The sequence below is a fragment of the Hypanus sabinus genome, chromosome 25 (genome assembly GCF_030144855.1).
Source record: "Hypanus sabinus isolate sHypSab1 chromosome 25, sHypSab1.hap1, whole genome shotgun sequence".
NCBI lineage: Eukaryota > Metazoa > Chordata > Chondrichthyes > Myliobatiformes > Dasyatidae > Hypanus > Hypanus sabinus.
Window position 1 is genome coordinate 7,091,578 of NC_082730.1, and position 24,491 is coordinate 7,116,068.

A 24,491-nucleotide genomic window follows, 5' to 3' on the forward strand; every position below is an offset into this window, starting at 1 on the left:
GCAGAGGGTGGTGAGAGTGTGGAATATGTTGTCAGCACAAGTGGAGAAAGTGATTTTGGTTTGAACATTTAAGAGAAGTTTGGATAAGTACATGGACGGGAGGGGTGTGCAGGACTGTGGTCTGGGTGCAGGTCAATGGGACAAGGCTGATTATATAATTTATCACGGACTAGATGGACCAAAGGGCCTGTTTCTGTGCTGTTCTTCGCTGTGACTCTATAACTTTATGTTCTGGCGTGGGATTTGAGGAAATAAAGCAAAGTGTGGACTGTTCAGTAATTACTCAAATGTTTTCAGAATATTAGTTATACTTGAGCTGGGTGGGATTGTGAGTCCAGAGTATGTACGGAAGCGGCGAGGGGATTGGGTCATCTTGGTCAGCATGGTCCAGCTGGGCCGAAGGGCCTCTTTCTGTGCAGTGTGACTCTGTGAGTGAATGAGCAACAAAGGAGATAGAACATAGAAGATAAAGGGGGAAAAGGTTGATGCTCTCCACTTTGTTCAAGAAATAGGAAGGCAGAATTTATTTTTAATGGTGGAAGATTGTGTTTGATTGATCATTGTAAATTGTAAACCAGGTGCTCTGCTTTCCTCCTACATTCCAAAGATGTACCAGTTAGTCAGTTAATTGGTCATGGTAAATTAGAGTCTAGAAAAGTACAGCACAGAAACAGGCCCTTTACCCCATCTAGTATATGCCGAACCATTTAAGCTGCACCAGAACCATAGCCCTCCATATCCCGACCATTATGGTAAGACTCTTGGCAATGTGGAGGATCAGAGGGATCTTGGGCTCCATAGGATGCTCAAAGCAGCTGCACAGGTTGACACTGTGGTTAAGAAGGTGTGTGATTTATTGGCCTTCATCAATCATGGATTTGAATTTAGGAGCCGAGAGGCAATGTTGCAGCTATATAGGACCCTGGTCAGACCCCACTTGGAGTATTATGCTCAGTTCTGGTCACCTCACTACAGGAGGGATGCGGAAGTCATAGAAAGGGTGCAGAGGAGATTTACAAGGCTGTTGCCTAGATTGGGGAGCATGTCTTATGAGAATAGGTCAAGTGAACTCAGCCTTTTCTCCTTGGAGTGACGGAGGATGAGAGGTGACCTGATAGAGGTGTATAAGATGATGAGAGGCATTGATCGTGTGGATAGTCAGAGGCTTTTTCTCAGGGCTGAAATGGTTACTACAAGAGGACACAGGTTTAAGATGCTGGGGAGTAGGTGCAGAGGAGATGTTAGGGGTAAGTTTGCGTGGGATGGGCTGCTGGCAACGGTGGTGGAGGTGGATACGATAGGGTCTTTTAAGAGGCTTTTAGATGGGTACATGGAGCTCAGTAAAATAGAGGGCTCTGGGTAAGCCTAGTAATTTCTCAGGTAAGGACGTGTTTGGCACAACTTTGTGGGCCGAAGGACCTGTATTGTGCTGTAGGTTTTCTATGTTTCTATCCATGTACCTGTCAAAAATTTTCTTAAACATTGAAATCGAGCTCGCATGCACCACTTACGCTAGCTGCTCATTCCACACTCTCACAGTCCTCTGAGTGAAGAAGTTTCCTCTCATGTTCCCCTTAAATTTCTCACCTTTCACCCTTAACCCATAACCTCTTAGCTGCAGTCCTGCCCAACCTCAGTGGAAAAAGCCTGCTTGCATTTTACCCCTACCTATACCCCTCATAATGTTGTATACCTTGTTGAATTGAATTGAACTGAATGATCTTTATTGTCATTATACATAGGTACAATGAAACTCTGTTTAGGTTCCACTCAGGCAATTAAATAAAGCACTAGACATTAATAAAAAAAAACAGTATTAAATAGATAAGTAGCAGAAAATAAGTTGCAGCAGCACCAGAATATCACAGTAATGCACAAAGTGCCGTTAGTGCAAGTATTTGAGTCCTTAAGTGTGCTCACAGTTTCAGTCATTGTTCTGTGGGAGTGGTGTGATGGAGGCCACAGCTCTGGGGTAGAAGCTGTTCCTCAGTCTATTTGTTCTGGCTTTTAGTGTCCTGAACCTTTTGCTGGACGGCAGCGGGTCAAACAGGGAGTGGCCGGGGTGTGTGGTGTCTCTGGTTATGCTGATTGCTTTCCTCCTGAGTCTGCTGGAATAGATGGTGTCCAGTCCTGACTGCTCCATCCTGACAATTCGCTGGGCCGCCTTCACAACACGATGCAGGTCTTGTCGCTCAGCGGCTGTGCAGCTGGCATACCACACGGTGGCGCTGTTGGTCAGGATGGTTTCAATTGTGCTTCTGTAAAATAGTTCTCAGTTATTTTTTGTGAGAAATCCTGATCAGCTTCAACCCCAACCCCAACCCACCACTCTCAGTGAGGAGGGGGGGGGGATACAGGTTGTCATAACTATCTTATTTAAGCTTTCTCCCTCTCACCTTAAAGCTATTGCCTCTAGTATTTGGCATTTCTACCCTGGGAAAGAGAGTTTTTACTAACTTATATAACTATGAGAGGTACAGAGTGAGAGTCAGAGACTCTTTCCCAAGTTGGAAATCAGAGCCTCTGCCTCTGAAGCTCCAGAGAAAATCACCCCGAGTTTATCCGCCGTTTCCTTATAACTAAGCTAAGAACAACGTAAACTGAAATGTTCAAAGTAAATTTATTACTAAAGTACATGTACGTCTCCATAAACAACCCTGAGATTCATTTCTTGTGGGCAAACTCAATAAATCCATAATAGAATAATAACCATAACAGAATCAATGAAAGATCACACCAACTTGGGTGTTCAGCCGGTGCGCAAAAGGCACAAACTATGGAGTAGTTGGAACTGTTTTCGAGAATCACTTACAGCTTTGCCTTTCAAACAGGTCAGCTCCTTGCCAAGTAGTGAAGCTGAAGGGTTGGAACAGCATCGAGCGTGTTGAGGTCAGGCAGACTGGAGTGTGCTTACTGATGTAACTCGGACGCGGTGGCTTCACGGACCGGTGAGTGATCGAAGGTGAGACGCGGTACGTGAGAGAGGGCAAACACAACTACCTCATTGCTGAAGCCAGTGGAATGAGTGGGTAAGGATGGTTCAACTGTAGCGAGAGTACCTGGCCTCCCTGTAGGCCACTTCAGCTTGGACACCAGGACTGACCAATGCTCCTCAGTGAAGTTTTTCCTTGCTTCATCTTCCCTGAGGCTGGTGTTGGAGGACACTGGCCCACGTGTAGTCAGATATATATTCTATATTTTACTCTATACTTTCTCTGTTAAATCCAATGATGATAGGTTGAAACCTGTATGGGAAAGTTTCTGAAGTGGAAAAGTACAGCACAGAAACAGGCCCTTCAGCCCATCTAGTCCATGCCAAACCATTTATACTGCCTATTCCCACTGACCTGTACTGTGGCCATAGCCCTCCATCCCCCTCCCATCCATGTACCTATCCAAACATCTCTTACAAGTTGAAACATTGACTTGCTTGATCTGAAATCTCTTCTGCGGCAGCAGTATGGTGCAAAGGCATTGAAATTACTATAAATGGCAAAAATAAATAATTAGTTCAATAAAAAAGGAATAAGGAGTTTGTTTTGATGGGTTCATGGACATTTAAGAAAATTAATGGCGGAGAGGAAGAAGCTGTTTCTAAATTATTGAGTGTGTGTCTTCAGGCTCCTGTACCTCTTCCCCGATGGTAGGAATGAGAAGAGGTCATGTCCTGGTTGGTGAGGGTCCTTGGTGATGGGCACTGCCTCTTGAAGATGTCCTCAGTGATAGACCTCTTGACTATATTGATGTCAACAGTAGGGAGTCTGTTTTTAATTCCTGGTTCAAATGGGTTTATGTAAAGGAAATTTTGTGGAGCAATCTATTTACCACACTGAGCCAGTTTCTCAATGTATGCTGGGATTACAGTCCACCGTTCTCTCTTTCAATGGTTGAGTTTCACCTCGTTAAGGGGAAGAGTTATTTTAACACTGGTGATATATCTGTCTACAGTTCCTTGCTGCAGTTATTCCCAATAACAGTGCTGAGAATCGAGGGCCTGGGTTTTGTAACTGAAATGTCGGTGAAACCGTCACCGTCATTACGTTGTGAAACCAGCAGGAACTTCATAATTTCCGCATGAGTGTCTCTGCTCGTGAAAGCTGCTCTCTGTGATCCGGTACCCCTGCACAATTGGAGAAGTGAGAGATGACTGACACTGTAATCTGGAGCAGGGTCTCAACCTGAAGCGTTGAGCTTCTTCGCCCACTGCTGCTCGACCTGCTGAGTTTTTCCACAGTTCCTGCATACTTCTGCGGTCTCCATTCAGTTAGGTGATGAAAGCATCACATGGCTACAAACTGCAAACGATATCCACTCAGAATATCTTTCACAAGCACAAGAAAATCTGCAGGTGCTGGGATTCCAAAGCAACACACACAAAATGCTGGAGGAATTCAGCGGGTCAGCTAGCATACGTGGAAACAGTTGACATTTCGGTCTAAGACTGGACAAGAAGGGGAGAAGTCAGAATCAGAAGGCCAGGGGAGGGGAGGAAAAATAGAAGGTGATAGGTGAAACCAGGGAGGGGTAAAGTAAAGAGTTGGGGTTTGATTGATCAAAGGGCTGGAGGAGGGGGAATCTGACAGGAGAGGACAGAAGACTGGAAGAAGGGGAACACCAGATCGAGGTGGTGGGCAGGTAAGGAAATAAGATGAGAGAGGGAAACAGGAATGGGGAATAATGAAGGAGAGGGGCAGTTACTGGAAGTTGGAGACATCAATGTTCATGGCATCAGGTTGGAGGCTAGCCAGATGGAATATAAGGTTTTGCTCCTCCAACCTGAGTGTGGCACACCTTGACGGTAGAGGAGGCCATGGACCGACAGAATATCTGTCACATGCAATGCTTGTGAGTCTTCAGTGTGTTAAGACAATCCCTGCTTAATAGTATCTGTACGTAAAATAGATCATTTTGTATACGAGGTACAGTTCCCCGTATAAACATTTCAGCCTCTGATGGATAATATTTATTTCTAGATATTTCAACTTTCACCCCAACTTTGACCTCTATTCAGAAGTCACATATTTGTATTTGTCTTTATTGTTTGTTTCCCGAGAGAGTCCATTAACATAATAATTGGCTTAATTAATGAGAGGACAACACGATGCCAGAAAGGGGAAAGGTGAACAGAGACACAGGGGACGACATCATAATACATTGAAGCAGAATTAGAACATTTTCCGGCTGATTCACTTTCCCATTCTCCTGCCTTCTCCCTGTAATTGTTGTCACCCTTACTAATCAAGAACCTATCAATCTCTGTTTGAAATATTTATGTATTTAATGAGATAGTGAAATTTATTGGGGCCCTCAAGACCACACTGACCAGCCATCCCCTGATTTAACTCTTAGCCTAATCACGGTACAATTTACAATGACCAATTAACTTACCAGTTGGTATGTCTGGACAGTGGGAGGAAACCAGAGCACCCGGAGGAAACCCATATGGTCACAGGGAGAACAGACAAACCCCTTGTAGGCAGTGACGGGAATTGAACCAGGGCTGCCTGGATTGTAAAATGTTGTGCTACCGACTGTGTTACTGTGCCACCCAGTGATTTGGCTTCCACAACAATCTGTGGTAATGGATTCCACAGACTTACCACCTTCTAGGTAAAGAAATTGCACCTCAGCTCGGCACTAAAGGGACGTCCGTGTATTCTGAGGCTGTGTCCTCTGGTGATAAATTCCCCTATTATTAGAAACATCCTCTCCACATCCATTTTATTTAGTCCTTTCATAACACCAGGGGGAAAAGAGAGACAGTCGGACACAACACCAGGGGGAACAGAGAGACAGTCGGACACAGCACCAGGGGGAGCAGAGACACTGTGGGACACAACACCGGGGGAACAGAGAGACAGTCGAACACAACACCAGGAGGAACAGAGACACTGTGGGACACAACACCAAGGGGAACAGAGACACGGAGGACAGAACACCAGAGGGAACAGAGGCACAGTGGGACACATTGATTTATTATTTGGTATCTGGCTGTCTCTGTCCAAATCTGTATTTATCATCCATCCTTACATGCTCTCCAGAAGGAGGTGACTTTCCTGGCCAATACTCTTGTTAATCAGTAACTAAGGGGTTGCCTTGCTACTCTGTCAGTTTGGACCCAATGCTACATCACAAGGTGGCTCTGAATTCAGCTGATCTTATTTAAAGACATAGCCTTTCTGCTGGGAAAGGTGTAAATTGAGCACTTTGTTGAGAGTGTCCTGTCTGGCTGCATCATTGTGTGGTACAGAAACTGCAAGGCATTGCGCAAGACCCTACAGAGGATAGTAAAAGCTGCTGAGAGGATTACAGGGGTCTCCCTCCCCACTAGTTGTAACATTTACTGAGTGTTGTGTACAAAGGGCACGAAGATAAGGATCCATACCCCATCGTTGAGGATCCCCACCACCCATCCTACAATCTCTTTAACCCACTACCACCAGGAAGGAGGTACAGGAGCATCAGGATTAGGACTGTCAGACTGGGTAACAGCTTCTTCCCTCAGGCTATGAGACTAATGAATACCCTGCCATCACCGGGGTCTCGTCACTCGGACGGCAAACTGTTTACTGTTTACCTGTGCTGTGCACTACATGCATTTTGAATTATATTGGATTATTTCTGGTAATTTGTTTTATGTGATGTGCGTTTAGTGTTGCACTGTGGTCTGCAGGATCACTGGTTAATTTGGTTGTATCTGTGCAATGAAGTTACAATGAACCTGAACCTGAACTTGAAGGGCCCGGCTCCTTGAACTGGAAACATTTCTCCTTAATGCCAAGTCATCCACTCGCCATCTCTCACTCAATGTCAACAAGACCAAAGAACTGATCATAGATTTCAGGAGAGGGAATCCTGAGGTCCATGAACCAGTAATCATTGGAGGATCAGGGGTGGAGAGGGTCAGTATCTTTAAATTCCAGAGGACCTGTCCTGGACCCATCATATAAATATAATTGCAAAGAAAGCACGACAGTGCCTCTACTTCCTCAGAAGTCTGCGGAGACTCAGTATGTCATCAAAAACCTTGGCAAACTTCTATAGATCTGTGGTGGAAAGTGTGCTGACTGGCTGCGTTATGGCCTGGTATGGAAACACCAATGTCTTTGAACGGAAAATCCTACAGAAGGTAGTGGATTCGGCCCAGTACACCACAGGTAAAGCCCTCCCAACCACTGAGCACATTTACATAAAACGTTGCCCTAGGACAGCAGTATCCGTCATCAGAGATCCCCACCACCCAGGCCATGCTCTCACTGCTGCCATCAGGTAGAAGGTACAAGTGCCTCAGGACTCACACCACCAGGTTGAGGAATAGTTACTACCTCTCAACCATCAGGTTCTTGAACAAAAGGGAACAACTCCACTCGGTTAAGGACTCAGTTATATTGTTTTTTCATGCTTGTTATTTATTACTATTTATTTATATCTCCATTTGCACAGTTTATTTACAGTTACCAGTTCCTGATGTTTGCAGTTACTGTTCTATAGATTTGCTAAGTACTGTATGCCCGCAGAGAAAGAATCTCAGGGTTGTATGTGGTGGCATGTATGTACTCTGGTAGTAAAACTTTACTTTGAACTTTTGTGTGAACACACTGATGCTTTATTCAGTAAGCAAAGATTATTCCCTATTTCAGGCTGAATGAACAGATGCTCGATAACATCTGGTTGATATGGAGAACTGACCAGAACTGAGGGACGAGAAATTTAACAACGCCATGGGGTCTTCATTGTTACTGATCCTCCTGGTCTGAGTGAGGGACCTGCACCGTGGAAGTAAGGATTGGATTGGAGAGGACAGACAACAGACAAGACTGGACTCAATGTAAATACTTAAGTCCATTTGAACTTATTGTTGACCTCAGGCAGTATGGTTTTAGATTTTCAAATTATTAAATGGCAGAAATGAATATTTATGCTCAAGTAACATGTTAGGCTTTTGTAGGTTGTTTTTAATTAATAACATAGTCAGTTTACGTGGAATTCTGTATAAGCTAATGGATGCTGAGAGATTTGTATAGCCTCCCACAACTATTGAGAGGTTTGGTTTAATCAGGGACTCGGACTTGCTGCCTTTGCAGAGGTAATATTATGGTTAGAATAGGTCCATCTCCTCATGTCTTTAGGTGATTACTGGGACCCTGACCTTCAACTCTCCTCTAAACTCTGTCCTTGAGCTCATGATCACAGCTTGATGTCGGGGCTGCCCACCTTACACAGAAAGCTGTTTCAGGGATCATGTTCCTTCCACACAACAGAATCGCCGTACTGTCAAAACTATGAAGTGGAAATGCAAACAGGTCTGACAGGTGCGCCTCAGCTATCTAGTATAATCACAGGAGATGTTTGTAGGTTTTGTGGACTAACTTTGTGAATCCCTACATTTGGCTCTCTAAGGATCTGTTAAATGATATAACCTGTGTTTGTTCTGTGAGTTTAAGAGCTGGTTCATGTTCCGGCATTGCTTTGGAACTGTAGTCAGGCAGGCAACATGGGGATTGGACCAACAGTGGATCTGAGGAAGAGAATCAGCCATTGGCCAAGTGTTCCTGCTTCCTCTCTCTCTGCTTCCATAGAACATAAAGCCGAAATGCTGCCTGCCCCTCTCAGTGTTTCTAGCACCTTTTTTATTTCAGGTTTTCAGAATCTGCGGTCTATTTATTTGTTTTTTGTTCTCATCTTCAGTTTTCGGAATCTACAGATTTTTACCTGTACACCATGTTTATATTTCAGGTTTCCAGAATCTGCAGAGTTTTTTCTTTGTATTTCCTGTTTTTATTTCACGTTTCCAATATCTGAAGATATTTGTTTGTATTCTGTTTTTGTTTCAAGTTTCCAGAATCTGCAGCTTTTTGCTTCACACTGGCAGGCTCCATTTGTACAACTCAAAGGATTTTGTCCTATCTTGTTGGCTTTCAAAGTTGTGCATTAATTTGGTTGGTGAATAGCTGTGTAGAGGCTCCTAGCATCATAGTCCTAGAAAAGTTCAGCACAGAAACAGGCCCTTTGGCCCATCTAGTCCATGCCAAACCATGGCCTGCACCCCTCCATAGCCCTCCCATCCAGGTACCTATCCAAACATTTCTTAAACAATGAAATTGAGCTTGCATGCAGTCACAATCTTCTGAGTGAAGAAATTTTCCCTCATATTCTGCTTAAACTTTTCACCTCAAGTTGCAGCCCCACCCAACCTCAGTGGAAAAAGCCTGCTTGCATTTACCCTATTTACACCTCTCATAATTTTGCATACTTCTGTCAAATGTCCCCTCAGTCTTCTATGTCTAAAGGAATAAAGTTCTAACCTATTCAATCTTTGCTTGTAACTCAGGTCCTCCAGACCCAACAACAAGGTTGCAAATTTTCTCTGAACTCTTTCAATCTTATTTACATCTTTCCTGTAGGAAAACTGTTCTGCAAGTTTAAGAGCTAGCTCATGTTCCTGCGTTGCTTTGTAAGGTAGTCAGGTAGGCAACACAGGGATTGGACCAGCGGTGGATCTGAGGAAGAGAATCGACTGTGTGGCCAACTGCTTCTGCTTCCTCCCTCAGCTTCTATTGTACATAGAACATTACAGCACAATACAGCTCCTTTGGTGCACCATGTTCTGCCAGTCTTTAAACCTACTCTAAGCTCAAACTAAGCCCTCCCTCCCATATAGCACTCCAGGTTTCTATCATCCATGTGCCTATCTAAAATTCTCCTAAATGACTCTAATGTACCTGCCTCTAACACAACCCCGCCCGTACATTTCACACACCCAACTCCCTCTGTGTGAAAAGCCTGCCTCTGGTAACCCCCCCCCCCCCCCCCACCAAATGTTCCTTAATATTATGCCCTCTTTCATTAGCCATTTCCCCTGGGAAAAGGTCTTTGGTTGTCCACTCAATCTATCCTTCCTTTCATTCGCTTTCACTCCAAAGAAATGAATGCCCTAGCTTCCAGTTAATAAATTCAAATTTAGAGAGGAACTCAGAATAGATCACCATTCTGACAATGGCTGTTGACCTGAAATGTTGACACTGTCCAAAATGCTCAGTGTTCCCAGCTTTGCTTTTTATTATGGAAAGGGAAACTTGAGTTGATGGTTCACCATGATTCTGGCCCTGAAGTTAATTGTTTTTATTTACGAGATGTTGCCTGTCTGTCTGTGTGCTTCCAGCACCATTTCTGTTTCAGGTTTCTAGAATATGCAGCTTTTTATATGTACCCTCTGTTTTTGCTTCCGGTTACTAGAAACTGCAGTTTATTTATTTGTATTGTTTTTATTTCAGGTTTCCAGAATCTGCAGACTTTGGTTTGTATTCACAGTTTTCGTCTCAGGTTTCCAGAATCTGCAGACACTTTACTTGTATTCTCTGGTTTTATTTCAGGTTTTCAGAATCTGCAGACTTTGATTTGTATTCAGTTTTTGACATCAGGTTTCCAGGAATGGCAGATCTTTGCTCCACATCAGAATTTCTAAAAGTCAAAGGATTTTGTTCTATCTGTTTGGTTTTTAAAGCTATACATTAATTTGGTGGGTGAATAGCTGTGTAGAGGCTCCTCATGTAACTTGTATTTGGATTCAGCTAGAAGGTTTTGCATACAGTGTCTTGTAAATCTCAATTAGCTTTGCACAACATGCTGGAGCAAGATTTGCTAATTCCTCCTTGCTAAATTGCTCAAACTGGGCCAGGTTAGTTGGGGAGCAGCAGTGGACAGCAATCTGACATCTTGCCAGAAGTGTTCGATTAGGTTAAGATTTGGACTCTGACTGGGCTACTCAAGGACATCAATTTTCTTCATTTTAAGTCACTCTATGGTTTCTCTGGCTGTGTGCTTTGGGTCATTGCCCTGCTGAAAGACAAACTTATTCCCCAGTTTAAGCTTTCTGGCAGAGACTATCAGTTTTTATTCAGGATCTTTCTGTATTTAGCAGCATTCATCTTCCCATCAATCCTGACCAGATTTCCAGTCCAATCTGTTGAACAGCGTCCCCATAGCACGATGTTACCTCTACCATGATTTACAGTAGGGATGGCATTACCCAGCTTATGCGCAGAATTAGATTTACATCACACATTACTAAAAAAAAGCACATCTTTGCCTGTAAGGACTTTGCAAAGTATCATTTAGAAGATACTGTAAATATGTGGAAGAAAGTCTTGTGGTTGGATGAGACTAAGGTGAACTGTATTGGCCTCAACACCAAGTGTTGCATATTGTGAATGTCTCCATTCATCATGGAGCCATTCACCTGCTCCAGTTAACAATAAATCAAACCTTCGCTAATCAAAGTGCTCAGCTTCTGAACTGGTGATGGTGCATGGCTGAGAGACCTTGGGGTTGTCTCTGCCTGGTGCTGCTCTTTAAGTCTGAGCATCGGTTTTATTTTTCTCTTAAAACTGCATTTGAAAACTCAAAGTGAAATACGTTTCACCTTCCAGTTACATTGTGTTGAACAAAATGACCAAAATCGCTTCTGAGAAATGTTTCTGTAGATATAAAGATTAAAATCTCTGTGACAACATTTGTTTCAAGTTTTCATGTGTTCATTGGATTAGATTACACATACATTGAAACATTCATTATTTGCATCAATGACCAACACAGTCCAAGGATGTGCTGGGGGCAGCCCACAAATGTTACCACACTTCTGGCACCAACATAGCATGCACACAACTTACTAACCCTAACCCACACACCTTTGGAATGTGGGAGGAAACCAGAGCACCTGGAGGAAACCCACATGGTCATAGGAGAACATGCAAACTCCTTACAGACAGCAGCCAGAATTGAATCGCTGATCACTGTAAGCATTGCCCTAATCCCTATGCCATGGCAAGTCATTCTGCTTGCTTCTGGACACCATTTATTGTTTGAAGGAGGAAGGTTATATTGAATATTCTTTTGCCCTTTGAATGCCAGGTCAGGTTTACAAGACCTTCACCTTCACCTTCAATCTGCAGACCATGACACTCGGGGACTTTTGATAATATTACTCTGTGACAGTATGTGGTATTGTGTTGTATGTTGTGTGTGACTATCTGTACTACTTTTTGCATCTTGGTCCTGAAGGAACGGTGTTTTGTTTGGCTGTATATATGTGCATGGCTGAGTGACAATAAATTAGCACTTATTCTCTCAGAGAAGGTGGGACTAGTGTAATACTTTCTCCATGAAAACTGCTGACCAATTCCCACCACATGATCAACATTCATAAGCAGTCCCTAATGTTCTGTGGAGAGAGTGTTAGACACCGATGTGTACACAGGCATAGGAATTAATTCAGACTGACTGACATTTGATCCTCTGCCATCACCCAACATCAAATGGGAAGCAGTGATTCAACATGGAAATATCGCCCAGTTACCCTGCACTGCCCAGAAGGAGGCAATGGCAAACCACTTCTGTAGAAAGATTTGCCAGGAACAATCGCAGCATGAGATGATGACCCCCAAACACCACTGCTGAATCAGGAAGTGAGCTCGACAGGTAAACCAGGGCTTTTGCTCCATCTACTGAAAAGCTGATTGTTTTAAATTTATTGCATTTTAATAAGTTAATACAACACTGTAATTAGCTTCCTATAGAAAGCTTTTCATTTGCTATCCATAAAACAAAATTGAACACATTCTGGTTAAAAAAGTGGAGAAATGAAAGTGAGAATGAACGTATTCACGATGATTGTTTTTTAAAAAAAACTGCTTGGGACAAAGTTGTTTTTGAATAAAGCAGAGTCAGAGTCTCATACTCCAAATCCCAATATGAATTTTGAATCTTCAGAAACAAAGATGCTCTTCAGCAAGCCTCACACGATGCCCGTGTAGCATTACGGTGTGCATTGTCTGTAGTACCGTGCTTGAGATTCAATATAATCCTTGATCTTGGCTACTTTACTCTGATAGTCTTCTAGCTGTGCAGACTTGCTCTCCAGTTGCTTGGCTCCCAGTGCAAGGTTCTGTTCAGTTGCTAAAATGAAAGCACATTCACAGCGTCATCAAAAGATCCCGAACAAGGGCCATTGTATGAGACACTGCAACGTCAACTGGATGAGGTAAACCAGTGTAAGCATGGCCTTCACTTTACTGACCATACAATTCGCTGCTTCACGGTATGTAACCCAACTTAATTTCATAAAACTCAGAACAGCACAGTGCCAGACCCCTCAGCCCACAACATCTGTGCTGACCACAGTGCAAGTTAAACTAATCTTCTGCTTGCACATGATCCACACCCCTGCAGGTTCCTGTGTTTATGTGAACTGAGGTGAGGAGGAATTTCTTTAGCCAGAGGGTGGTGAATCTGTGGAATTCATTGCCACAGGCAGCTGTGGAGGCCAAGTTATCGGGTATATTATTTACAGAGATACAGTGCAGATTGAGCCCTTTAAGCTGCAGCACCCAGCAACCCCTGATTTAACCTTAGCCTAAACGCAGGACAATTTACAATCGCCAATTAACTTACCAACCAGTGGACAGTGGAAAGAAACCAGAGCACCCGGAGGAAACCACGCAGTCACAGGGGAGAATGTACAAACGCCTCACAAACAGCAGTGGGAACTGAACCTGGGTTGCTGTTACTATACAGTTTTGTGCTAACCACTACACTACTGAGCTGCCCCTAAGTTCTTGATTAGTAAGGGCATCAGAGGTTATGGGCAGAAGGCAGGAGAATTGGGTTGAGGGGGGAATATAAATTAGCCAATCTTCTAAACTCCAGTGAGCCATCAAATGGCCCTTATACATTAACCCTTTCAGTTCTGGGACAAGTTTTGTAAACTTTCTCTGCACCCCTCCCCAATGCCAGCACATCCTTTCTTAGATAAGGACCCAAAATTCTCCAATACTCCCAAGTGTAGTCTGACCAATGCCTTAATAGAGCCTCAGCATCACACATTCTCCATTCAAAACCTCCTTGGCACCAAAGGTGGCATGTGTTATGAATGCACCACAGCTCTGAGGGGCTGAAGGGGTGGGGGAGCCCCCTCCTTTGTGAGAATTGCAAGAGCATTATTGGGTTGGCTCAGAGGACCCAGGAAATGAGAGAGACCTGGCTATTGCCTCCTGGAGACCATGGTTGTGGATTTGGGGACTATGCTACGTGCAAGCCCTCGGGCAAAGTGGGCTGGTTGAGAGAGAGATTGCATCATCCCAACCTGATTAACATCTGAGACCCCGTGAGGAAGTATAAAAGAGGGTCTGGGGGAACAACCCCTTCAGACGCACCAGAAAAAATGCTAACAATCCCGTGGTAGCGGGAAGCCATTTGAAGGAAGTCACGTGCGTTCGATTCCGTTGCTGGAATCGGTGACTGGAACCATGGAAACCAGCTTTTAGCTGACAATGGGGAAGCCCGCTCCCCTGATTCAACAGATTTGCTTCATAAAAGACCCGGGCAAGTTTCTTTTCTCAACAATCTCTTCTCTCCAACAAGTGAAAACCCAGCGGTCCCCTCCCCAAAAGGCTGAGGCCTGCCGGAACTGAGTGACTTTTATATTTCCATCAGACAATATATTATCCCCTAGACAAACGATCGAGCTGTTTCTTATTGATGGTTATTATTAGACCCACGCTTTTAGATTGAGTAGTGACGACGTATATTATCTGAATGTTTGTATTAATCTTATTTTTGTGCCCCTTCATAAATAAAGACTTAAAAATAGTGCCATCAGACTTCAATGGACCTCTCTATCTCTGCTGGTAAGTGATCCAGTTACGTGATTTCGTAACACATGAAAAAACAGACACCAACGAAAAGTGAGAGAGAGAGACATGAGATTGCCCTTTGTGATGCCCCTCCCAATGGTGAGGTCTCAGTGACCATTTGCCACCCACACTCAGTCTGCCGAAGCCCATTTGACATTCTGCCCCTCCCATATTAAGAGGACAGGCTGATCTCCTCTCTCTGGATCTTCTGCCCCACCTAGGAACTTGTTGGAATTAGAACAGGAGCAGATCAGTGCTGACCTGCCTCCAAAGAGGAGAGGTGGCTTCAACAGACTAGAGCTTGGAATAAACTGAACTCTGCCATTGGTTCCAAGTACACTAGAGTGGAATTTGCAACAACACAGACTTTCTCCACCATTGGAGACTCTCCTGACACATCCCCTCTGTAAATATTCACCCAATTTCGTGATTTCAAGGCAGTTACTTACTTTTAATCATTGCCATGAACTCCTCATACTTCCTAAGATTCTGTCCAGCCTCAACTTTAATCCGATTGACTCGCTCCATTAGGTCCTTCGGGAGAGCTTCTGGAACCTTATTTCGAAGTTTTTCATACTCAGCACGGAGAAGTTTCAGATCCTGGGGAAGGAACACATTGGAAACGGTGACACATTTTACACGCTGCTGTACCGGGTCGCACACGACACATTTGTGCCAGTCGGTTCTTTTGTCATTCTCCAGCACACAGGAGAACGAATTGATTGTTACTCCAGATCCACAAAAGCACAGCCTCAGAATACAGGGGCGTCCATTTACAGTGACGATGAGGAGGAATTTCTTTAGCCAGAGCCACAAAAACACAATTAGCATATAGAATACAATAAGAAACAATAAATTTAAAGATAAAAGCAATCCCATAAAACATATTGTACAAGTAACTTATATACTGTACACAGACTGGCAAAGTGACACCGTGTACTTAGTGGCGGTTGGGCTGGTGGGATGGGTGAATTAGGCTGGCAGCTTGGTGGGAGGAACTGTTTTTGAGTCTGATGGTCCTGGCGTGGATGCTACACAGTCTCTGAGCCCTGATGGGAGTGGGACAACCAGTCCATGATCCTTCATTATGTTGCTGGCCTTTTTCTGGCACCTTTCTGTATCTATGTCCTTGATGGAGGGTAGGGTGGTGCAGGTGTAGTGTTGGGCAGTTTAAACTACCCATTATAGAGCCTTCCTGCCTGTCTCAGTGCAGTTTCCACACCATGCCGTGGTGCAGCTTATTAGGATGTTCTCCACTGTGCCTTTGTAGAAGGTTGCGAGTACTGGTGTACATAGTCCAGCTCACTTCAGCCTCCTCAGAAAGCAGAGGCACCAGTGACCTTTCTTGACTGTATAGGATGTGTTCTGGGACCGTGAGAGAACTTGTGTTCTGCCTAGTCCAATTGAACTGCACCTGGACCACGTCCCATTCCTTCCATCCATGTACCCATCCAAACTTCTCTTAAACATCGCAAACAAACCCACATCCAACATCTGCCACCAGCTTGTTGCAACTCTCTTACCACCCTCTGAGTAAACAAGCTCTCCTTAGGCTCCCCTTAAATACTTCTCCTTCTCCCCCCTAAACTATGACCCCTAGATCTAGTCTCTCCCAACCTCAGTCTGCTTGTATTTCGTTATCATGTGCCTTGTCATATGACATGGGTGAACAAGGTCTTTCCATGACCGTGTTCATGGCAAATTTTTCTACAGAAATGGTTTGCCATTGCCTTCTTCTGGGCAGTGTCTTTACAAGACGGGTGACCCCAGCCATTATCAATACCCTTCGGAGATTGTCAGCCTGGTGTCAGTGGTCACATAACCAGGACTTGTGATCTGCACTGACTGCTCATACAACCATCCACCACCAACTCCCATGGCTTCATGTGACTCTGGTTGGGGGCCTAAGTAGGTGCTACACCTTGCCCCAGGGTGACCTGCAGGCTAGCAGAGGGAAAGAGCACCTCACACTTCCTTTGGTAGGGATGTATCACCACCCTGTGACCCATTTACCCTATCTATAACCCTCATTATTTTGTTTACCTCTATAAGATCTCCCCTCATTCTCCTACACTCTAGGAATAAAGTCTTAACCTATTCAACCTTTCCCCATAACTCAGGCCCTCAAGTCCAGCAACATCCTTGTACATTCTCTCTGCACTATTTCAACATTATTTACACCTTTCCTGTGGAACTGCACACAATCCTCCAAATCCGGCCTCAACAGTGTCTTATACAACTTCAAGGTAACATCTCCAGAAGACAACAGACTGGCAGCTGATGACAAATCAGCTGGCTGTGGGATTTTGCAGTGCAAAAAAGTGTCTGATGACATTACGACAACACGTCATGAATACTTCACAGCAACAGAGCTGTTAGAATGGATTCAAAAAGCACTTTTGAAATGCAAGATGACTTTGACAGAGCAGTTACAATTGAAACCTATCGAATGTTGAAAGGCCTCGAAAGAATGGATGTGGAGAGGATGTTTCCTATAGTGGGGGAGTCTCGGACCAAAGGCAGAGCCTCAGAACACAGGACGTCCAATTAGAGTGGAGATGAGGAGCGATTTCTCCAGCCAGAGACTGGTGAGTCTGTGGAATTCGTTGCCTCAGGCGGCTGTGGAGGCTGAGTTTTTGGCTATGATGATGTTGACTCAGGCCTGAGAGGCCAGCGTCGGGTATTTTCACGCCTTACAAGGCGCAGAATGAAAGACTATGTGGCGTGCCACTCCTCACACAGGCACTATGCAGTAATTTTCTTTCTTTATTTTACGAGCTCAACACTCAACCCGGCATGGATGGAAAACGTACTTGGGATCGGCCTGACTGGATTCGAACCCAGGAACCTCCGTTCCGGAGTCCGGCATTGATGTCACTGCACCTCCAGCTGTGCCTAATTTGGGTATACTTAAGGCAAAGGTGGATAGATTCTTGATTGGTCAGGGTATGAAGGGATGAGGGGAGAAGGCGGGAGACTGACACTGAGAGGGAAATGGATCAGTCATGATGAAATGGTAGAGAACTACCAACAGTAATTTCTTTTTAAACACACACACAGTGGTGGGTTTCTGGAACACACTGGTAGTAGCTGATAAAACAGAGAGACTTTTAAGAGATTCTGACAGTCACGGCAGGATATAGAGATGAAACTAGGTAATGGGCTGTGTAGGAAGGAAGTGAGAAGAAGTCCGAATATAAAGGTGTGGGGGTGGGGGAAAAGATGTCCAAATTTACAAAAGGCATCCTCCCTCGCCCCCCCACCCCGCACCTTCCTTCTCAGTCCTGAAGAAAGGTCTCGACCTGATACATTGACTGCTTACCGTTTTCCATAGATTCTGCCTGGCCTACCGAGTTGCTCCAGTATTTTGTGTGTGTTGCTCTGGATTTCCTGCATCTGCAGACTTTCCTCATGTTTGTCGAAGAGAGTGTTAGACTACGACAACACACACAAGATGCTGGAGGAACTCAGCAGGCCCGTTAGGTTTATATCGGTCAACAGATCATAGAACACACTGCCGGGGATGGTGATACAGGCTGACACAACAGAGACATTTAAGAGACTCTTAGATAGTCTCAAGATGGGTATGGAGAGTTATAGAGATGAAAACAGGTTATGAGCTGTGCAGGAATGAAGTGTCAGACTGCTCCTGGAGAAGGTTTATATGCATTGTGGGCTGAAGGGCCTGTACTGTAATGTTCTCTGTTGTTTGAAAGCTGACTAGTTTTTATGAACACCTACCCGCTGTGCCTCCTCCCCTGTGTCATATGCATCGTTAGCACTCCTGTCCAGCTCCTGGGCCCTCCGCCTATTTGCCTTGTTCTGTGTCATCAGGCCGTTGATCTGACCAGTGAGGCCGCTCAGTCGTGCAGTCACGTCCTGCAGGCTGGTCTCTGTGCCCATCAGCTTGTCTTCGGTCTGTAGAACAAAGCAAACGGTTACCACGATGGGCAGTGATGTACTTTATTTTATGTCTTACTGAGCACAACAATGAATAGTGACAGTAAACCTGTCAGGTTTGTTGTAATTGGATAATCAGATTGTCACAGCACACAGAAAGCTTTGGGTGTCAACTAACTCCCAAATATACACCCACACATTTCTTGCAGTGCATCATCTTTATCCCAGCGAAAAGGAAGCAAAAACCAGAGGGAACAGGCTTAGGGTGAGAGGGGAAAGATTCTAAAAGGACTGGTGGGTATGTGGAACAAGATTGAACAAGGTTGAACAAGTTAGGTCTCTATTCATTGGAGCGTAGAAGGTTGAGGGGGGATTTGATCGAGGTATTTAAAATTTTGAGAGGGATAGATAGAGTTGACGTGAATAGGCTGTTTCCATTGAGAGTAGGGGAGATTCAAACTAGAGGACATGATTTGAGAGTTAGGGGGCAGAAGTTTAAGGGAAACACGAGGGGGTATTTCTTTACTCAAAGAGTGATAGCTGTGTGGAATGAGCTTCCTGTAGAAGTAGTAGAGGCCAGTTCAGTTGTGTCATTTAAGGTAAAATTGGATAGGTATATGGACAGGAAAGGAGTGGAGGGTTATGGGCTGAGTGCGGGTAGGTGGGACTAGGTGAGATTAAGAGTTCGGCACAGACTAGGAGGGCTGAGATGGCCTGTTTCCGTGCTGTGATTGTTATATGGTTAAGATACCAGAGGACGTGGGAGAGGTGAGTACAATTATAAATTTTTAAGAGACAATCTGTCGAAGGAAATCAGCAGGTCAGGTAGCATCTGTGTGTGTGGAATGGAGGGGGGAGAGAGGGGAGAGTGTGTCAACTTTCTGGGTTACACCCCTACATCAGGACTGAGAGTGGGGCAGGGAGAAAGGACTGGAAAGGGGGAGCAGTGAGACAAGATGACAGCCATTGTGGCTCCAGTTAGGGGAGGGGAGGAATGAAGTAGGAAGATGCTTTGAGGTTCAAATTGCAGTAATACGTTTCATTTTCATGTTTTATTTTATTGAGATACAGCAATCCCGATTTAATCCTAGCCTAACCATGGGACAATTTAAAATGATCAATTAACTACCAACCAGCAGTGGGAATTGAACCCTGGTCACCTATACTGTAAAGCGTTGTGCTAAGCAGGACACTACCACGTCGAGCTACCTATGGCAGCTGTACCTTGAACATTGCAATTCTGACAGTCACATTACAGGAGTGATGGTGAGGCTTGGGAGAGAGTCCCGAAGAGGTTCACCAGGATGCTGCCTGGATTAGAGAGCCTGAGCTAAACAGGGAGCAGGACAAACTTCCTCTGGACTGTCAGAGGCTGAGGGGAGACCTGACAGAATTTTATAAAATTACAATGGGGTAGACAGTCAGAATATTTATCCCCCAGGGCACAAATATCAGGCATTAGAGGATACAAGTTTAAGATCAGAGGAGAAAAATTTTGGAAGTGATATGTGGGTCAAGTTTTTTTATTATTAGACGCATACAGATACACGCAGAGTGGTGGGCGCTTGGAACGTATTATGTGCTGCCAAGGTTGGTGGTAGAAACAAATACGATAGGCGTGTTTCAGAAGTTTTTGGATTGGCACCGGAATATTCAGGGGACGGATAGATATGCGTCACACAGAGAGCTCAATTTGGCATTGTGTTCAGCACAGGCACGGTGGGCTGAAAGGCTTGTTCCTGTGCTGTTCTGTGTAGTATGCAGATTAAAGGCCAGTTGTCAATAGAACCCCTGCTCTGAATGGGCTATCTATTGCACTGACAGAGGACCTCCTTAAGTCAAAGGAGACTGGCCTGGTGAGATACTGTACAGTCCGATTTGTACGATTCACTGACTGAAGGAGTTGGAATTAACTCACCTCTCTGACGCGATCCTGCGTAGAGGTGATGGCCTCTGTGATGTCATCGATCTTGCCGTTCACCTTCCTCAGGGCATTGTTAGCATCTTGCAGAGCAATGCGAGCTTCACCGACATCATCCTTCACTTCATCAGCTCGTTCCCTGCGGCACAGCACAAGGGGTCACAGAAAAGGACCAATTTAAATCGACTGCAGCTTCATTCAAAGAGAGAACTGAACACAGAAAAGTACAGGTACTTCATCCCATGATGTTATGCCAGCCTTTTAACCTACTCCAAGGTCAATCTAGGCCTTCCCTTCCACATAGCCCTCCATTTTCCTATCCTGTATGTGCCTGTCTGAGAGTTTCTTACATCTCCCTAATGTATCTGCCAATACAACCACCTCTAGCAGTATGGTCCACACACCAGCCACTCTCTGTGTAAAAGAACGTATCTCCAAGCCTGTGCTTTCCTCCAATCACCTTAAAATTATTCCCTCTGGTATCAGCCACTTCCACCCTGGGGAAAAGTCCCTGACTGTCCACCTGATCTATGCCTCTTATCTTCCTGTACACTTCTATCAAGTCATCTCTCACCCTCCTTTACTTCAAGGAGGAAGCCCAGACTCGCTCAGCCTTTCCTCGTAAGATGTGCTTTCTCGTCCTGGTAAACTGCTGAACCAATCTGTTGGGACAGCAGGATAGAAAGGCCTTTTCTAAATATCCCCACAATACAGTGACGGTACATGGATGGGAAAGATTTGGGGGGTGGGGGGAGGTTGTGGGCCAAATGGGACAACTAGAACACACACAAACTGCTGGAAGAACTACAAGACAGGTACCCTGTCAGCATGAATAAAGTTGGCCCAAAGGGCCATTTCCATGGGGGAAGGGGGTAATATATTTGACAATGGACTTAACTTTAGATGCAACATTATTTATTTTATGGAAATACAGCGTGGAATGGGCTTTTCTGGCCCTTCAAACCACACTGCCCAGCACCTCCCGATTTAACCCTAGCCTAACCACAGGACAATATACAATGACCAAACCTGTATACCTTTAGAAAACCCAGAGGAAACCCACGCGGTCACAGGGAGAACTCTCTACAGAGGGCACCAGAATTGAACTCCGAACTCTGAGTTAACCGCTACACTGGCGTGGTGTTTCTACAACCACATCTTAATTCATTTCAGATCACTTATTAATTGGGACAAGAGCAATGTTCCTAAATACTCCTCTAAAAGAGAGATGGTTGGAAACACAGGAACATTCACAACGACTTTGATGCAGGAACTCATTGGCTGATATCAGACTGAAAGGGTTGTTCCCACTACCTGGCTCTCTGTGCTTCATTAAGCAGGGCCTTGGCTATTTCAACATCCTCCTGGGTATCCGCCAGGATGTCGGTGACGTCAGGAAGGCTGGCTGCAACGTTGCGCAAGGTGTTGATCTTGCTTCGGATTGTGGCGGCGTCCGTGGGCAGCCTGAGCGACAGAACACTCTCACTGATCCTCTGAATTTCATCTGGGTCGGCCTGGGCTGCTGGAAGATTCAAGTTGTGTGCGACTTATTAAAAGGTTCGAGGAAGTAAACTGCACCACCTGACAAGGATGCCTACAGTGGCATTCTTGATTTTAATATAAATACGTTAAAATATGGTCACAAAATCAATTGTTACTGCCTCAGAGGCAGAACTTTCTGAGAAGGTCACTGTGTGACTCAAGTGATGGGGGTACGGAACTAGTGCTTATGGTTAGGGTCCTGAGACACGCCAGTTCAAATTCCTTTTAGCAGATATTGTTTAAATTCGGTTGATAATCAGAATTTTTTTAAAAAGTCGATAATTGTCAAAAATTGTTCACCAGCTTCCTTTAGCCCAAACCAGCCTGGTCCAATGGAAATCAACATTGGATCACAAACTCATTCATGTAGTGTAATCATTTATTTTATTAATTACTTTACTTATTTAGAGATATAGGGCGAAACAGGCCCTTCGTGCCCAGTGAGCTATGTCGTCCAGCCTAATTTACCTGATTTAATCCCCGCCTAATCACTGGACAATTTACAATGACCAATTAACCTATTAACCACTATGTCTTTAATTGAAATTGGATCACTGACTTATTCCTGTGACATAATAATCTACTTCAGTGGTAACTATATGCGGAAGGACGAATCTCAGTGTTGAATACTACATACGTACTGTGTACTGGACAACAAAGATTATGCTTCCTGAATACTTTTGGGTGTATCTTACGGATTTTAGGCTGCTGATCATTAAAATTACCATTGAATTTCTCTATCACACACCATTAAAAATCGCTTATATTTGTTATTTCAGTTCATGATTCAGGTCAATTCAAATGTTGCACACAATGTAAACTGAAACCATGAAGAGCAACATGTCACTAAAGATTCATTTTCTGCATTCCCATTTAGACTCTTCCCTGCAAACCTTGGTGCTGTCAGTGACGAGCACGGTGAAAGGTTTCACCAGGACATTGAGGTCATGGAGAGATGGTATCAGGGCAACTGAAATCCATCAATGTCGGCTGATTATTGTTGGACACTTGAGCGAGAAGCCTCAGACACCGAGTACAAATGAAAATCATCAACAAAACATTTTTAGTTTAGTCGAACTCTTGCAAAGCATCACATCTGGTATGCAATTAAATGCATTATATTCAGTAAAAGTTAATTTCTTGTTTCTCCAAATTCCTACATGATACAATTAGTCTGAAATTATACTTGTGTTCAGCTACAAGTGGTCTATCGTAAGCAAAAAAAAATTCTGAGGAAGCAACACTTTCAAAAAAATTTGCAGTCCATCCAGTGTAATAAATAAATGTACTTTGCATCTTTATTTGCTTAAATATCATAGATATTGTCTTTATTATGGTACAAGCAGATAAAATGTGGGACCATATATTTGCAAAATTCTTATCCACTTGTTTAAATAGTTCCCTATCCTTATCAGGGTGGCGGAGTGGAGATCATCTCTACCAAAGGAGGTGTGAGGCACTCCTTCCCTCCGCCAGCCTGCAGGTCACCCTTGGGCGAGTGTAGCACCCGCTTAGCCTGCGATTGGGTCATGTGAAGCCATGAGAGCAGGTGGTGAAGTATCCTACACAACATGAAGACAGTCCCCAGCACCATGTATAGAAAGCAAAGCTCCAATACTTGCAAGAGAAATGCCTTTCCACCAGCTACCTGCGTAGTTTTGTTATATTAGCACTTCCTGTGCCAGACACACAAATCGGTATCGTGGTTGGTGGATGAGTTTGTATGCACACTGCCTACGCCCCTGTCAATACAGTTCTGCCTCGAACGCAGAACACTACAGCACAATACAGGCCCTTCGACCCACAATATGGTGCTGACTTTTTAAACCCACTCCAAGAACAACCTAACCCTTCCCACCTGCATAGACCTCATCGTGTGCCTTTTACAGACAAGACCAACTAGTTAAAACTAGTTAAATTTTGACTAGAATTTTAAGAAACTGCTCACTTGTCAGAAAGTCTTTGATTTGGCCGATGAGGTTCTTGATGTTTGCGAGGTTATTTTGCATCTGATCCTTGGCAGAGACAACTCGATTTGTCAGACCTAAGGCATTGTCCTTAATCTCTTGAGCCATTTGTTCAGTATCTTCGAGCTGAAATAAAGCACAGGATATCTTGGTTTACACACAGCCCAGTATCAGTGTTCAGACCACTATACTTAAAGACAGCTAGTCACATCCAGCCCTCAGAATTGTTGGGTAGATTCAGTCAATGAAAGCATTGTACAAGACGCTGGTGAAACTGTACTGGAGTATTGCGTACATTTTTGGTCACCTCGTTATAGGAGAGATGATATTAAACAGGAAGGAATTACAAGAATGTTGCCAGGACTTCAGGTACTGAGATACAGGGAGGGGTTGGGAAGGCTAGAACTTTATTCCTTGTTGTGCAGGAGTCTGAAGTGATCTTACAGAAGCAACAGGATTATGGAAAGGGCA

At 44.3% G+C, this 24,491-nt stretch overlaps 2 protein-coding genes across 4 annotated transcripts in view; one reads left to right on the forward strand and one right to left on the reverse strand.

The window, feature by feature from the left end:
* The window catches only part of LOC132380960 (calcium/calmodulin-dependent protein kinase type 1D-like), a 30,497-nt gene extending 20,747 nt beyond the window's left edge, over nucleotides 1–9,750 (forward strand). The window contains exons 11-12 of one of the 2 annotated variants that reach the window (XM_059949988.1): nucleotides 2,832–2,962; nucleotides 7,641–9,750. In XM_059949988.1, coding sequence (XP_059805971.1) covers nucleotides 2,832–2,922 — 91 coding nt within the window. In that variant the 3' untranslated portion in view covers nucleotides 2,923–2,962; nucleotides 7,641–9,750. The remainder of the gene's footprint in view (nucleotides 1–2,831; nucleotides 2,963–7,640) is intronic. The other variant, XM_059949989.1, reaches the window with a different exon arrangement.
* Nucleotides 9,751–9,888: 138 nt separating this feature from the next.
* The window catches only part of LOC132380958 (laminin subunit beta-3-like), a 51,071-nt gene continuing 36,468 nt past the window's right edge, over nucleotides 9,889–24,491 (reverse strand). For both annotated transcript variants that reach the window (XM_059949985.1, XM_059949984.1), the window contains exons 18-23: nucleotides 24,002–24,146; nucleotides 21,826–22,033; nucleotides 20,509–20,650; nucleotides 18,432–18,608; nucleotides 15,140–15,290; nucleotides 9,889–12,954 (exon numbers count right to left, since the gene is read on the reverse strand). In XM_059949985.1, coding sequence (XP_059805968.1) covers nucleotides 12,815–12,954; nucleotides 15,140–15,290; nucleotides 18,432–18,608; nucleotides 20,509–20,650; nucleotides 21,826–22,033; nucleotides 24,002–24,146 — 963 coding nt within the window. In that variant the 3' untranslated portion in view covers nucleotides 9,889–12,814. The remainder of the gene's footprint in view (nucleotides 12,955–15,139; nucleotides 15,291–18,431; nucleotides 18,609–20,508; nucleotides 20,651–21,825; nucleotides 22,034–24,001; nucleotides 24,147–24,491) is intronic.